Source organism: Rattus norvegicus, chromosome 4, assembly GCF_021556685.1.
Source record: "Rattus norvegicus strain SHRSP/BbbUtx chromosome 4, alternate assembly SHRSP_T2T, whole genome shotgun sequence".
NCBI classification, from domain to species: Eukaryota; Metazoa; Chordata; class Mammalia; order Rodentia; family Muridae; genus Rattus; species Rattus norvegicus.
In genome coordinates, this window is record NC_141537.1 from 83,496,149 (window position 1) to 83,512,139 (window position 15,991).

Below are 15,991 nucleotides of genomic sequence, written 5' to 3' on the forward strand. Positions count from 1 at the left end.
AGTGCCCAGCAGACAATGCACACATCTCCATCTTCTTACACTTGACTTCCCTATCTACACCTCCTATTCAGAAACCCTATGTATAGCTCTGGGTCTTATTGCTGCCCCAGTTACTAGTTTCTGGTGGTTCTCTGCGACTCTCCTTTCCATAGTCATATATTGCTTGGTTCTGTGGGCAATGGCTTTTGAAGCTAAGCTACGATTAGAAGACATAGCATCCTTAACCTTTGGAACCTAAAGATCTCCCATGCTCTTGGATTGGCAGGATTAATATAGTAAAAATGGTCATCTTGCCGAAAGCAATCTACAGAGTCAATGAAACCCCCATCAAAATTCCAACTCAATTCTTCATAGAGTTAAGAGGAGCAATTTGCAAATTCACTTGGAAGAACAAAAAGCCCAGGATAGTGAAAACTATACTGAACAATAAAAGAACTTCTGGGGGGAATCACTATCCCTACCTCAAGCAGTATTACAGAGCAATTGTGATTAAAAACTGCATAGTATTGGTACAGAAACAGGCAGGTAGATCAATAGAATAGAATTGAAGACCCAGAAATGAACCCACACACCTATGGTCAGTTGATCTTCGACAAAGGAGCTAAAACCATCGAGAGGGGAGAAAAAAACAGCATTTTCAACAAATGGGGCTGGTTCAACTGGCAGTCAGCATGTAGAAGAATGTAAATCAATTCATTCTTATCTCCTTGTACAAAGCACAAGTCCAAGTGCATCAAGGACCACCACATAAAACCAAATACACTTAAACTAATAGAAGGAAAAGTGGGGAAGAGACTTGAACACATGGGCACAGGGGAAAATTTCCTGAACAGAACACCAATGGTCTATGTTATAAGATCAAGAATTGAGAAATGGGACCTCATAAAACTGCAAAGCTTCTGTAAGGCAAAGGACACTGTCAATAGGACAAAACCGGCAACCAACAGATTGGAAAAAGATCTTTACCAATCCTACATCCGATAGAGGACTAATATCTAATATATACAAAGAACTCAAGAAATTAGACTCCAGAGAACCAAATAACTCTATTAAAGAATGGGGTACACAGCTAAACAAAGAATTCTCAACTGAGGAATATTGAACAGCCGAGAAGCACCTAAAGAAATGTTCAATGCCCTTAGTCATCAGGGAAATGCAAATCAAAACGACCCTAAGATTCTACCTCACACCAGTCAGAATGACTAAGATCAAAAACTTGGGTAACAGCAGATGCTAGCGAGTATGTGGAGAAAAAGAAATACTCCTCCATTGTTGGTGGGATTGCAAGCTGGTACAACCACTGTGGAAATTAGTCTGACAGTTCCTCAGAAAATTGAATGTAGTGCTACTTGAGGACACAGCTATTCTGGGCATATACCCAAAAGATGCTCCAGCATATAACAAGGACACATGCTCCACTATATTCATAGCAGCCTCATTTGTAATAGCCAAAAGCTGGAAAGAACCCAGATGTCCTTCAATAGAGGAGTGTATACAGAAAATGTGTTAGATTTACACAATGGAGTATTACTCAGCTATTAAAAACAGTGACTACATGAAATCCTTAGGCAAATGGATGGAATTAGAAAATATCATCCTGAGTGAGGTAACCCAATCATAGAAAAACACACATGGTATGCACTCACTGATAAGTGGATATAAGCTCAGAATACCCAAGAAGCATATGAAGCTCAAGAAGAAGGAAGACCAAAATGTGGATGTTTCAGTCCTTCTTAGACTGGGGAGTACCTAATCTGAAGGAAGGTGGCCCCATTTGGGGACTACAAACCTGTAATTCTGCCTTACTTACTCTCTAGGGTCTTGTGAGTACATGGATGTGAAATAATACATAGACTGCAAATGTTGCACCCACAGATCATGGCTTCAGCTCCTTCAGTTTCCTAAAGAGTAAGCTCTGTAGAAAGTCCAGACTATGAAAGAAATTCCTTTCCTTTTAGAGAGCATTTGCAGAACATTCCTTTGTCTACAGCAAAGGAAAATAAAATCAATAACGACATGTTTGATAAAAGTGGCAGTTGAACGTGTTTGACTTGGAGCCTCTCATCATCCGTCTCTGGTTCTCAGGAGATAAGATGGCTGGGCTACTTTCTGCGTTAGGAAGGAGGAATTAGCAGGCCTGTTTGCTTCTTTCTGTTTTCTATAAAAATATACCCTCATTCTCTTACCAGACTCCTGAAGTCAAGTTTGAGAATGGCATAGATCTTCTGGCTTGATTTTAGCTAAGTTATTTTTTACCACTTAAAATTCAAAGGCTCATTCCCCATTCACCTGGTGATGTATATTCAGATGGCATTGCCTCCAGATATAGAGGACAAGAATGCTTACTATTGTCCAAGGGTGAGGGTGGGGGTGACCTCTGGAGCACTGGGAAGTCCTTATATATGGCTATCTTTTTTCCAGTGCTTTTTTTTTCCTTATATATGGCTATCTTTTTTCCAGTGCTTTTTTTTTTCCTTCCACATGGCCATTGTGGTTAAAGGGCTGGGAGACTGTCAGCAGGCACCATGTTAAGGTGATGGGGGAGTGTGCACGAATTTGGTTCCATTTACAGTGCATTTGAGGAAAATTTCCATTATTGATCTCTGGCCTCTGCTTTCAGATCAGACTCCAACGCCAACAAGATTCCTGAAGAACTGTGAGGAGGTGGGTCTCTTCAGCGAGCTGGACTGCTCCTTTGAGCACGAGTTCAGGAAGGCTCAAGAGGAAGAGAGCAGCAAGAGGGTAGGTGGCCCCGGGTGGACACTGGAGGTGTGGCCCCCCAGCACCGTGCAGAAAATGTCTGGCACTGCAAACTGTGTCCAAATGGTCTTAGATCAGTGTCTTGAGACAAGATCCTGCTAAGTACTTCAGGCTGTTGCTCTCACAAACACTGGGATTGCAGGTGTGTGCCGCCATGCCTGTCTGTAGTAGTATTTCCAAGATTTGTGGGTGTCTATGAAACTTTGTTTCTTTTACAGTGATGTATCTCTGATTGTGATAGCATGCAGAGCTCAGATTAATCCTGGAGAAGTGAGTGTCTGAAACATGGAATCCAAGGTTTAGAAACATATTACCTTTTTCTTAAGGCTATGCCTAATGAATTCACCCTCAACCATTTAACAGCAGGTCTTGCATAGATTGTGTGTTCAGAAGAGACCAGGCTAAGGTATGAGAAAAGGTCAGGGAAGAGGATTTTCATCTGATTTAGGTCCTGCTTGCAACTGTTTGTTCTCCCATAATCTCTGCTTGTTCTCTACCCAATGTGTAACCACTTCCTGGTCATGTTACCTACGTTGTTGGTGAGACAAACAGGCTAGCTACAACTACGATCGCTTGGTGGAATCCTTCGGGTTCTTTTTGTCCACATATTTGTCTATATATTTTGTCCTTGTATTTTAAAATTTTGGTAGAATTTTAAAATCTACTCACAAGATTAGGGAAAGGAGGTAGGCTCACAGGTAAATTTGACAAGATTGCTTTTCATGAACTCTTTGTTACGGTCATAGGCTGTCACTGAATCCACACAGTGAGCTGAACATGTGAGACACAGTCCATGCATGGATAAATATGTAAAATGTGGAAGATGGATAACGGGAACGACCAGCTAGGTGTGGTGTGACCTGAAATTAATTACATCTGCTCTAACTGGAAAAGAAGTTTTAAAGGGCTTTGATAATTTTCTGTTTCCAAACCTTTGACTCTTACTCCACATATGAAATTATAGCAATCCTTCTCCATCCGGTCTTCGTGTCCCCTTCACACGTCTTGCTAGCTCGGGGCTGGCTCACGGTGACTAAGCTGCCCTGCTTTAGTAAAGTACGTGACACAGGGTACGGTCGCAAGCAGCTCACTCTATTTATAATAAACTTCCCTCTCTCTCCTGTTCCTACTTTCCCAAACGCGCTCATATCTGCTGTTCTTTGTGAGGCAAAGCATGAAGTCCTGAGCGCTCAGTCTCAGAAACACTTTACAGAAAACTAGAAGATGTGCCTGCGTATCACTGCAGAGCAGAGAAACTTAAAAACCCAGAGAGTAGCGAGGGGGAATCAGGGAGTCCCTCCCATACAGTAAATTCCCTTTGCTGGATCAATTCTTTTGATCAATCTGTATACATAGAAGACTGTTTGAGAAATAGTCATTATTCGTTTTCCAAAGAGAGTCAAAGTGGGCTTCTTAGATTAAGAAAAAGATGCACATGGCCAATGCTGTCTTCGTACTCTTTCTGATAGACTGGGCTGTAAGCGCATGCCCCTGATTTTCTTAAAGGTCTTTTACCAGGAACAGGAACAGTTCCACGCAGCCTCGGTTGGGGATGGGGGTGTGGCTTGAGGCATGCTCCTGGTGAGTTATTCACGACTCCCCAAGTGAAGCCTTCTGCAAGCTGTTCTTACAGGTCTGAATTCCAGGAAATGGTTTGCTTCCCCTGAGGAACTCGAGCATTTTCTGCTTGTGGCCACGGGACGCATGTACTGGTTGTGTTTCTCTTTTCGCTGTGACTGCTAGATTATCGCAAATCTGGGGGTGCTGCTAAACTTGGACGGCTCTTTAGACCGCGATAATGAGTAACATTTTACTTCCTCCGTCTACTAGACTTTCAGTTCTAGTTTATATTTCCTCTGGTCCTGATTTCTAATTAAACAAAAAATATTTTCATGCTATATGTGTTTTGGCGAATCGCTTTACAGTTAAAAAGGCACGAACTCCTTAAAATTAAAAAAAAGTAGACTAAACAAATGAACTAAACATCACTGAGCAGAAGATTTTGATGAGGCCAGGATAATGTTTTCTCCTGTCCAAATGTTGCTCATTGCCATGGGGTGCGGTGGAGGGGTGGAGAGGAGCCTGAAGACAGCCCCTCAGGACACCATAGCAAGCACTGGGAGCCAGGCTACATTCTGTTTGTTGAGGCTCCCTCTTCCTTTGTTTGGTTTGAGCCACAAGCACCAAATCCAGCCATGGGTGGTCATCACAACACGAGGAGTCCTCTCCCCAGTGTCTTAGGCACTATGATTCATGAAGCAGCAAAACGGCTGTGCTGGTGGCTTACCCCCCGCATGGCTTTAGAACCACTGGGTGAGGAAGGCACAGATGCAGCATCCTACCCAATCTGGTAGTGAGCTTTCACCCTCTTCCTGGACTGCCATCCTGGGGCCATTCGCATCCCTGCAGCCTAAAGCAGCCCGCTTAAAAAAGCAGAGCCGGGGGGGTTGGGGATTTAGCTCAGTGGTAGAGCGCTTACCTAGGAAGCGCAAGGCCCTGGGTTCGGTCCCCAGCTCCGGAAAAAAAGAACCAAAAAAAAAAAAAAAAAAAAAAAAGCAGAGCCAGTAAAGGCCACGCTCACTGCATTCCTTATGGTTTCCCAGTTATCCTCTTCTCCTTCCCTCTGCTGTACATTCAGCCACTAGTTTCATTTTCAGCAACCTTCTTCTCCTCAGTGCTAGAGGTGACGGGAAAGCATTCTGCCCTTGAGATATATCCCTCACTCCAATTGTTTCACCTTTATTCTACACCTAAAGGGTTTTCTGATTTCTTTATCTGAGAGGAAAGCTCTCTCTCTCTCTCTCTCTCTCTCTCTCTCTCTCTCTATATCTATCTCTATCTCTATCTCCTGTTCCTACTTTCCCAAACGCACTCATATCTGCTGTTCTCTCTCTCTCTGATGTATGTATGTATGTATGTATTATGTACGTATGTATGCATGTATGCATGTACGTATGTATGCATGCATGCATGCATGTGTTCATATGGGTGAACATGTCATACCTGGCTCTTACATTAAGTACTAGGCATCTCAATTCAGGTCCTCAGGCTTGTATGCCATCTCCCCTGCCCACTCTTTGTCCGAGTCTTTTAATAAAGTACTTAAATTGGCTCATCACTAAAGTTCTATAAAAGGGCGTGTTTACTCATTTGGGGAATTGGTTTTTAATGGTCTGACACCTCTTCTTAACATTTCTAGCTGTAGGGTTAGAGACTCGAGAGAGCAGGCAGGTAGGGTGGATGCTTATTAGTCTGGGTGCCCACTGCCTTTAATTCTGATGTCCTTTTTCAAAACAGTCTCAGTACATGGTTTGAAAGGTTAGAGCAGGTCACAGCCAGGGGCAGAAGACCCTAGTGTCCATATCAATATTATACGGCAAATTCCAGTCTCCATGATGAGCTCTGTTTTTGATACTAACATAAGCTCATGCCTTGTAACTCCCCTGTAAGAAATCTCTAACTCTGTAAGCATGTTCTAACGCTCTAGCAGGCATTGCAAAGCTCAGCTTGCCCACGACTTAGCCCTCAGCAGCCTGTGCCCCGAAGCCTGTGCATCAGGTTTCATCAGGAAATGTTTTAGGGTGACTGCAATATACCAGGTACTGCCCAAAGCACTGATGAAGACACCAATGGATGCAAGTGATTAAAACAAACACACAAATGATTAAAAACAAATAGCCAGCACAGACAATGCCTTATCCCCCATGATGTGCTAAGGAGTTCAGTGCAGCTGCCAAGGAGCTCAGGAAGGACTGGGTGTGGTCAGAGAAGACATCCCGACCCAGGGAACCTAGAGACCCAAGTGGAAGACCTGAGCCAGAGAAAATGACTTGTGAGAACAGAGACTATGTGTGAAGGCCTGAAGCTGAGTGATGGAGTGTGTTGGAGAAGTCATGAAGAGAGCTACAGCCAGGGAACGGTGCTCTAGAGAGCCAGTGTGGGAAGGTCGGTCGGCCCAGGAGGACGAAGGTGATGCAGGCCATTTGGAGTGTTCAGTTTTGACTCTGACTCTAAATGAGATGAGGACCCATAGGGTGATTCTGCGCAGAGAAGTGGCAGGGCCTGACGTAATGCTTTAAAATGTCACCTGGACTGCTGAGCAGAAAGCCAATGGTTGGAGGCAGAAAGGAAAGTGTGTAAGGAAGAATTGAGAAAAAAAGTCTAGGTTAGTGTTGGAAGCACATGAGTCCAAATTAGAGACAGCGGACATGCTAGGAACTGAGTACATTGTTAAGGACAGAGGCAGTGGTTCTGCTGGTAGAATATACTGGAAGTAAGAGGAAGAGGAGGTTTAAAGAGAGTGCAGGCTTTTCAGAACAGGTTGAGGAGAAGTTGATGTTCCACTCCATGAGATGGAAGGGAATCCCTTCTGACAGCGTTGGATGGGAAGCAGACGTCTAAGCATGGACTTGGGCAGTCTTCCCAAGCTCTCCAATTCCTGCCTCATTCAACTCCGGGGAAACTGAGTCAGGAAGAGTCAGACTGAGGGACAGCTGCCTCAGACATTCTGAGGAGAAAGGTGGGGTGCTGGTTTTGTGATCAAGGTCAGAAGAAAGGAAAAATAAAAAGTTTTTTTCTGTTTTGTTTTTGTTGTTTTGTTTTTTGGATAAAGAAGACCTTTTACATTTAATTCCTTTCTAGAAAAGAATCTGAGTAATACAGAAGCAGGCATCTACTCTTGACATAGCAGCAGTTTTGCATGTGATGTGCAAGTAGTTGTTTTACATGTTATGTGAACGCATGGTTTCTGTACATGTTTACATGTGGTGTGTGTGTGTGTGTGTGTGTGTGTGTGAGAGAGAGAGAGAGAGAGAGAGAGAGAGAGAGAGAGAGAATGAGAATAAGAAGGACAATCTGTCAAAGGGTCTAGAAATCCTTTGTCCTACTGAGAGAAATATAATGTTACAGCCTAACATGGTTAAAGACCCCCAGATAAGAAACACAGTGTGCACGCGCTGTGCTTTGGGATTTTCCCATAGGACCTCAATGCGGCTCATTATGCTGATGCACAAATAGCAAATCGGGACATTTCCCTGCTCTAGAATTCCTTCTCAAATGATAAAAAGTGCAGTCTATCCCTAGAGGGCATTGACTCTTTCACACATGAAGGAAAAAACAAGCTAGAGTCTTAAGATCTTGCATCTCAGCTCAGTGGGGGCGGGGGGGGGTAGAACTGGGCATGGCTAGGTCAACCCCAGCCCAGAAAGACTATGATGTTTAATTTCATTAAATTCTGCACCTAGCTACGTTACCAGATGTCACCGGTTGCTTGGAGAGGAAAGAAGAAGCAGAGAGAAGGCCGTTGGCTTCTTCCTACTGTCTTGGTCTTGCCAGTCCCTAGCAGTCACGGCTGCTCTCTGGGGAGGGTCTCTGTGGAGTGGTGCTGGACAGAAAATAAGACAGCACGCTGAGCAAACTCACAACAGCTGCATGTTTCCGGTTAGGATAATCTGTTGCCGCTAAGATATTTGTGTAAAGCAATCCTCCCACCCACCCCCCAAATCCAGAGGAAAAGATTGTTTTGAAACCTAAACTTGGTTTTGCCCAGCTTTTAAACCGTCTCTGTGTTTACCTAATCCTCGCAGAAGAGACTGTTTTTCACCTTTTCCCTTTTTTATCAGCCTGGCTGGGAGGAAACACCCTTTGACAGTGATAATGGAGATGGCAACCTATTTCTTCCCCCTCCCAGGGCGGCTGGGAAACCCAAGGCTTTGAAAGATTCCCTTTGTTCTTGCATTTCAGCACAGGACAGATGGAAATCAAGTTCCTCCTATGGGTTACAGTCTTCTTCGTAGCTGGAATTTGGTGCAAGGAAGAGAATGCAGCTTGATTCTCGAATCCCACTGAGGGGAATGACTAAACCAGTGGGTGAACTAGAAGCTATTTCACGTGTTTTAGGTCCCTGGAATTTAAGAATGATAAATCCTATCCTAGCGGGGATTAGCAAGAGCTGGTGTCAACTGCTGAACGTGCGAGTGAATTAGGGTGTGAGCCAAGGTCTTGCCTCAGTCTTACGATGGAATGCACAACACAACATTTGTAGGATTGTGTTTGACTTTTGTGGAGAGTCTGACTGTCTCTAGAGTAGCAGAATGTCCACAGCATTGCTGGTAGAGGGAAATGAATATGAGACGAAATATCTTTGATGTTGATGGCTAATGGCGAGGGAAGCCCATGGCTTAAAGGGGCGGCACTTAGATATTTGGTATTTGGTATTTGTGCATCATCACCCTTAGAGAGTGTCTATATTTCGCCGATTAGATCTTGCTGGATTAGACCTTAAAACCCTATCTGTCACAGAAAAGAAAAGTTGAGACTGTAAAGTTAACTTTAAACTTAAGTTATTAGGCAGTCAGAAATGCTATGTTCTGCCAGCGTTATAAGTTAGATCAGAAGGGTCCTGAGTACCAGCAACTGGGGACCAATGGTTCCTGGCTTGGGCAGTTCAGTATGATCTGTTTAAAGTACTTGCTAGAGGTTGTATTTACATTTTCTATCGTCACCTGGTATTTGTCATGGTGAGGGAGAGGTAAGTCTCTCCTTGACATCTCTTTGATCCTAAGTTTGCAGAGGCTCTAGTCCCAGTTAGACAGGCTGTGCATTCACATGTGCCTGTGGCCTGGCATCCACAGGCTGTGCATTCATTTGTGCCTGTGGCCTGGCATCCTCAGCACGGCGGCTGAGGAGAAGAAGCTGCGAGAGCAATCCTAACTGTGTTGCTTGCTGTAGAGAAAGCCAGATGAGAACTTTGAAACTCGTATGTAGTTGAAAATCTGAGAAAGAAATGGATTTGTTTTTTAAACAACAGTATTTCCTGTTCACCGGTGACTGGATGTGGAAATAATCAAAGTACTCACATTTCCAGGTCCACAGGAGACATGCTCTTAATTGGTTCTCACTCCTTTTCTCCCACTGAAATGCAGAGGGGTAGACCAAGCAGAGAGACATAGAAGAAAGCAGGTGACTGCTCTGTGTGACTGGTTCTGGTTCTTCTGGATGCCACAGTCCCATCGCTGTGCCCTTTCTTTGGAAGTGTCTACTCTCTGGGTATTCTAGTTACTCTGTCTCTTCAGAAAACCATAAGCCTCATAGCTGGTAGCCAGCTTCACCCAAACTCTTATCTGTCCATCCGGCCCAGTGAGCCAGAAACATAAAGATTATTAACACCCAGTAGCATCAGCTACTCATGTTGCTCTTTGGAGACGCCCCTGTGATCCAACTTAACTTACTCATGGCTCTTCCCAGGGTACAGACCACTGCCATGTGCGACTGCCCTGGTTCTGTCAGGCAAACTGAACCATCGCTGAAGGACTCAACTTGGCTCTACTTAGTTGGTCCAACCTGGAGCCTTCTGAGGAAAAGAGACCCCTCAGTAACCAAGGAAAAGAGCCCTTGGGTCTCTGTTTCTGCCACTTCCACCTAGAGCACATCTCCAAAAGGCTATTGGAGCACTTGAGAACAAGTCTCCAAAAGACTATTTGGTCTTTAATAGAAGTTTAAGGACTTATACAGCTATAAATAATGTTGCTGAACTGGGGGGAGGGGGATCAAAAAAGAGAACTACCGGAAATGTGCCTCTTCGTATACAGTCAGGGTCCAAATGTCATTGGAGATCCCAAGAGCACAAATAAGAATTGATTTGGAAAATATTAACCACAGCATTGTGTGATGTTTTCCTATATACCACATCAATACCTAGTCAGCCAGGTCCTGGGACTATATCACGTTCTATGCTTGAAATACATGAAAAGGGACCAATAAGAGAGGTAAGGACCATCTACATTTTCAAATAAAAAAAAATCATCAAGTCCCGGGGAATGCATGTGGTCTGCCCCTGTCCTGCCCTCCCATAATGCAACCTTACTGCAAGAAAGTGAATGAAGCAGAGGTAAGTGGTGGGACCATCCTCACCAACATGAGCATGAGAAAACAGCAACTTTCCTAGCAGGAGACTTTCTCCTCAGGGGGATCTCTCTATTCTGGGCTGGGCTAGGTTCTCGACTTTTTTAAATCCCATCTTACCTGTCCTGAGGCAAGCCGGCCACAAGAGGATTTTAGTGTGTTGCACAATGGGAGTCACAATACCAAATGTCCACTCTCCTCTGAGGGAGCCAGCTTGCAGCTGTGAGTAATTCAGGGTTTCCAAGGCACCAGACAGAGCACAGAAGTGGTGTGCAGAGCTGTAAACTTATGCAGTTCTCTAGCTGCCTTGCACTGATGCTCTCTCAAAGGCAGGCAGGAAAATAACCTTGCATTCTCGGCCAGATTCAAACAAAATGACTAAGAAATGAAGCTTCCGGTCCAGGCAGAGAACAGCATTGGCATTTGGAAAATTGGACCAAATGTGAGACTCTGAGAGCCTCCGTACTGAAGTCACTTACCTGGGCCCCTCACAGAGATGTGAGGAGAAACTGACAATATAAAGGAGGAAAGGAAAAATCAAGTAATTGTTGCAAGAGCCTGCCTTTGCCTCCGTCGTGCTGTAAATCCAGCTGAGGGTTAAGAACGGGCAGGGGCAGGTATGGGAGTGATTTACCAGGGGGACGGCTCCGGGCTTGAGTGATGTTATTTCCATATTGATAAGTTGGAGGGCAGGAATTGGGATTTGGAGCATTCTTCCTGTTCGTATTTCTGTCCTGCTGGATGTCAAATCATACCTGTGGGACAGCGCTGACTGACACATCAGACTCAGGCAGGGATGTTGTCCTTGCCTCTGTCACAATGATACCCACAGTCCACAGACTTGGGGGGATTCATTAATTTTGTCTGCACTCAGTGTCCCTCACTTTGCAGAGATAGCTCTTTTGACAAATTCTAGGGGTTCACAGGCCACCCAGCCTGGAGGTGAGGTCAGAGTGACCCTCTTGAACAGCCACCCACTGTCACCTGCTCTGCTCTTGTTGACAGAAGGACACCTGGTGGCCTTCCTGAACTCGATTTGTTCTTTGCTTTCTGAAACCTTACTGGCTGTTTTATTCTGTCCAAGACTGTGGTCTTGTCACCTGTGGAGCACATAGTTCTCTCCTGTGACTCTCAAATGGCATTCCCGAAGGACTCTGCTCTCCCAGGATCACCTGAGCACACCATTTCTGATAAGCCCCATCATGCACATCAAGACAAGACCAGCATGTAAGATCACGCAATCATTTTGCAACGATAAGATGGCTGACCTACTTATGAGCAACCCTCTATCCCAGTCCTGCCTTTGAAGGGACCACTTGACATTTTGGGTTTGGTGTGACTTCAACCACACGCATTCCCTAGAACTGAGTGAGTTACCTGTGGAAAACACCCTCTGTATGAAAACTTTGAAAACAAGTCAGAGAACTGACCCAATCCTGTCTATGCTGGTGCCAGGCACAGCTTTGCTCTGTGCGTTTACACTGAGGTGAGAGATCATGCGTAGTCTTCTTCCCAAAGAAGAGAGGCGGCTCCTTGCATGACTGTGGGTACAATGCTTCCAGATGGTATGTTACTTTCCAGTATTCTGGACCTCAAGCTCTCGGGAAGCCATCTACGCCCAGCTTTCCCCGGGACGATTTGTAATTCCTAGAGCTTAGAAACACCTCAGAAGAGTTTTGAGGAGCCGCTGGGCTGTCGGTGCTGTTGAGCCAGGCATTACCATCCACACTTCCCTATGAGGATAGCTGGAGCTCAGGGTAGGGAAGCCTGGACGCCTCTGTGCTCTGGATTGCAGGGAACCCATGAACTCTACCCTTGTAGCCTATTAGTTGTTCTGCTGATGCTGGACGGGGAACAAGAGAGTCCAGGATTCTGGCAATGGCTTTTTCCAGTGTGATGTCGCTAGTTCAGGGGAAAATGGCTTCCTCCTAACATGGCCTCTACTGCCTGCATGAGCCTGGGCATGAACTATGGAGATGTGATGAAGGATATTGTCTGAATTTTTCATGAAGGTTAAAAAAAATAATAAACTTTTTCCCCATCATTCTCCAAAAGTCACATGTAACTTTATTTCTCATGCACAAAATGGCCTTTTGAGCAACCTGCTATCAACATATATAGAGTTTATTGAGACCTGAGGACAGAAATCATTTATGCTAGGCTTACATACCTGTCTGATGTTGTTCCAAAGGAGGCCTTGGAACAAGATCTTAAGCTCCCCATCGATAGGGAGTAACACATTATACTGTTGGTGTTTGGAAGGGCATCTTTCTCCTGTCCATCAAGAGTAGGTGAATGACTCCTTACTCCCCATCTCTGCTAGAGAACTTTCTTCCCTTTTTGTATCACAACAATACATGCATATGTGTGTAATTTTAGGCACAGTGAACAGTGTAGTCTTTTTAATAATGTCTTACCCATTTCTTGGAGGTTCTGGCAGGCAGTGATGAGACACTAAGATTGTCTACAGTGTTCAGTTTAACATTAGCTTCAGCAGACATTAGTGGTCAAGATACCTGTGGCTTTCTGGGAAGACCTCACCACTGATTTACCCATTATCTGAAAGTCCTGGTCTAGATTTACTGTGGGCAGTAATGTGTCTTCTGCACAGATCCAAACACATATGTCCTTCCTCGGACCCCCCTGTGACAAGAGGCACATATTGTAAGACAGCTGGCCAGGGCCAGAGGTACAGCCTGTGATCCCGGGAGACAGGAGCTACTCTGACCTCGTAAGTGCAGTTCCACTAATTGAATGCAATAGTCACAGGCTGCAGGCAGCCGCCAGTGGTGGGGGTGAGGGGGGCTGCATTCCTGAGTCAGCACACTGGTGAAGAAAATAAATGTGTGGTACTAACAATGATGGGGCATTCCAATTCATTTTATAGTCCAAGTTCTGTCTTTTGGCAAAATCTCACAATACCACCTCAGACACAGATTGTTTAACAGGTTTATTGTCAAAAAATGAAAAAGCATCAAAATTCACATTTATCCTTTAAACCAAACCAAAGAGTCAGATGCCCCTGTAGAGAAGGGCTGGTGGGGGGTTGATGGAGGTGGGGGGATGGGGGGATCGTGTTAGATGAAGGAGAAATGGGTTCAAAAGAGCCTTACCCACAAAAGTGCACAACTGTGTTCAGCGGCTCTGTGGGATGTGGGCCTATTATCCTAGAGTAAGTAGTGTGTCCCCTCAGTGAAATAGTTGGCGTAGACTGTTCTCAGATATCAATTTGTAACTTACTGACCCCACATGTGTTCATCTGGTTCCTCCTTCTCCTCAAGGCTGCTGCTGCTGCTGCTGCTGCTGCTGCCTCAGGCCTCAGGCTTTCCCTAGGCCCCCTTTCCCCAGAGACTGTTTGACATATCAGCCCTCGGGAGAATGAAGTCCAAAACCAGGATTGCTAATATTTGCATTCCTCTTTCCTTTCACGGACAAGAAAAAAGAGATTGATCCTTAAACAATGATCCCCACTTCCTACAAGCCTGGCAGAGGTACCTCTCGCCTGGTGCCAAATCTCTTCCCCAACAGCTGTTTGGTGATTCTGTGTCACTGGGCTGACTGCAAAATCCGCCATAGCCTTTTAATTACCTGTTCGTATTCCTGAAGCGCAGGGCTCTGTGGCACAGGGAGGGGCTGAGCCTTCATTGTAATGGACTTTCAGTAAGACTATCTCGGAGATAAGAGTACTAAATCTTGGCAGTCTTTCTGGAGCACACACTTTGTGATTACACACAAATTCTTGGCTCCCCAGAGCCGTGTTGTAAATGGAGTGTAGTACGCTGGACTCGGTAATAAGATACTGCAGAAAAGTCTGAGAGTAAGGTACACTTTTGCTTTATTTATGAAGATAGACATGCTGGTTGAGGGCTTAATCACAGCTGATAAATCATTTTAAGAAAGCCTATTAGAACCATATGCTGATTTTTTTGCATTAATATAGTGTGTCTGTTTCTAGTCTAATAAGACAGGGTTTTTCCTTGTGAGCTCTGTGTCTTTACAGTGTGGACTATTTATCTGTTTAAGTGATATCACTTGTGTGGGAGCATTTATCTCTCTAAGAGGCACCATTAATAAAAGAAGGTGAAAGGAAATGGGGACAGAAGAAGGACTGGAGGTACCTACTGCCTAGTGTGTAAGTGTGAGCATGTGTGTGTGCGAGTGTGTGTAAGAGTGTTTGTGAATGTAAGTATATGTGTGAGGGTGTTTGTGTGAGTGTGTGTGTGTGTAAGGTGAGTATGTGTAAGAGTGTCTACGAATGTTAGTATATGTGTGAGAGTGTGTGTGTGTGTGCATGTACATGCACATATGGTGTACGCATGTTTGTTCTCGTGTGTATATGTGTATGTTTGTGTGTGCCCATAAGTATGTGTGTTTATAGTATCCTAAAAACTGTAAGAAAGAATCCAAAAGCTGAAAACAGGAAAATCTCAATTAGTTTCAGAAGGCCGTGGACCATTCCTCACTAGGCATAAGGTAGTCATTTCAGCCCAGGTGGCTAGAATACTGTAGTAAAGATTATCTAAGTTGGGAGTGGTGTACTGACATTTTGGTTACCTCATTTCTCCCCAAGCTAGTGGGGCTGGGCCCCAGGAACAGGTCCTGAGTCTCTTTAATGAGAGCCATATTGGGGCTCCAGATTGGAGCCAAACACTGTTTATCGCTAATTGCAGGGGTTCCTTGCAGAACTTTGCTATTATTTCCTGATTATATCTCTGCTCTTTCTGTTATCTTGCCAAAATTCAAACAGTAATAATTGCATGATTTATTGTTTATTTATAACCCTTCTACTGCTTCAATCCCTTTTTGTAGTAGATTTCAAAACAGCAATTGCTCTTTCTAAATGCCTAATTTCTTTGCCCTTCCCGAGGGATGTCTGCATGTGTGACTCTCACTTGGAAGTCTTCAAATCCCTTCTGTGTCCTTCCTTCTCTAGGATGCAACCTTGGACTGTGTATAAGAGGGCTGATATTACTATAAAGAGCTTATATGCCAGGAAGATGAGGTTATTCCTAAGATTATATCCAGGTTAGGTTATATGGCAGCAGAGTTTCTTCCCCAGCTTCTCAGGCAAAAATAGGTGCAAAGCCCATTTTTATATTCATTTAAATGGGGTTAGGAAACATAGTCCTACACTGTGAGACGTCATGACCATAAACTAGTAAGGATGAAGTTACTGTCCATGCCAGCCTCTTGACTTGCCAGTCTCTGTTTTTGAAGGTTCAAGGGCACCTTTTCTCCACAATCACAACTACCTTGAGGTTATAACTGACAGGTTTGGACACTCTGTTGGAATCCACAGAACCTGGGAACTGTAGATCCACTATTGTGT

General features: G+C 44.5%; 1 protein-coding gene across 4 annotated transcripts in view; it reads left to right on the forward strand.

Moving 5' to 3' along the window:
• Creb5 (cAMP responsive element binding protein 5) overlaps window positions 1-15,991 on the forward strand; it is a 401,568-nt gene that overhangs the window by 104,337 nt on the left and 281,240 nt on the right. For all 4 annotated transcript variants that reach the window (XM_087658727.1, NM_001446953.1, XM_087658729.1 and 1 more), the window contains 1 exon segment: window positions 2,621-2,742. In XM_087658727.1, the coding sequence (XP_087514853.1) occupies window positions 2,621-2,742 (122 nt within the window).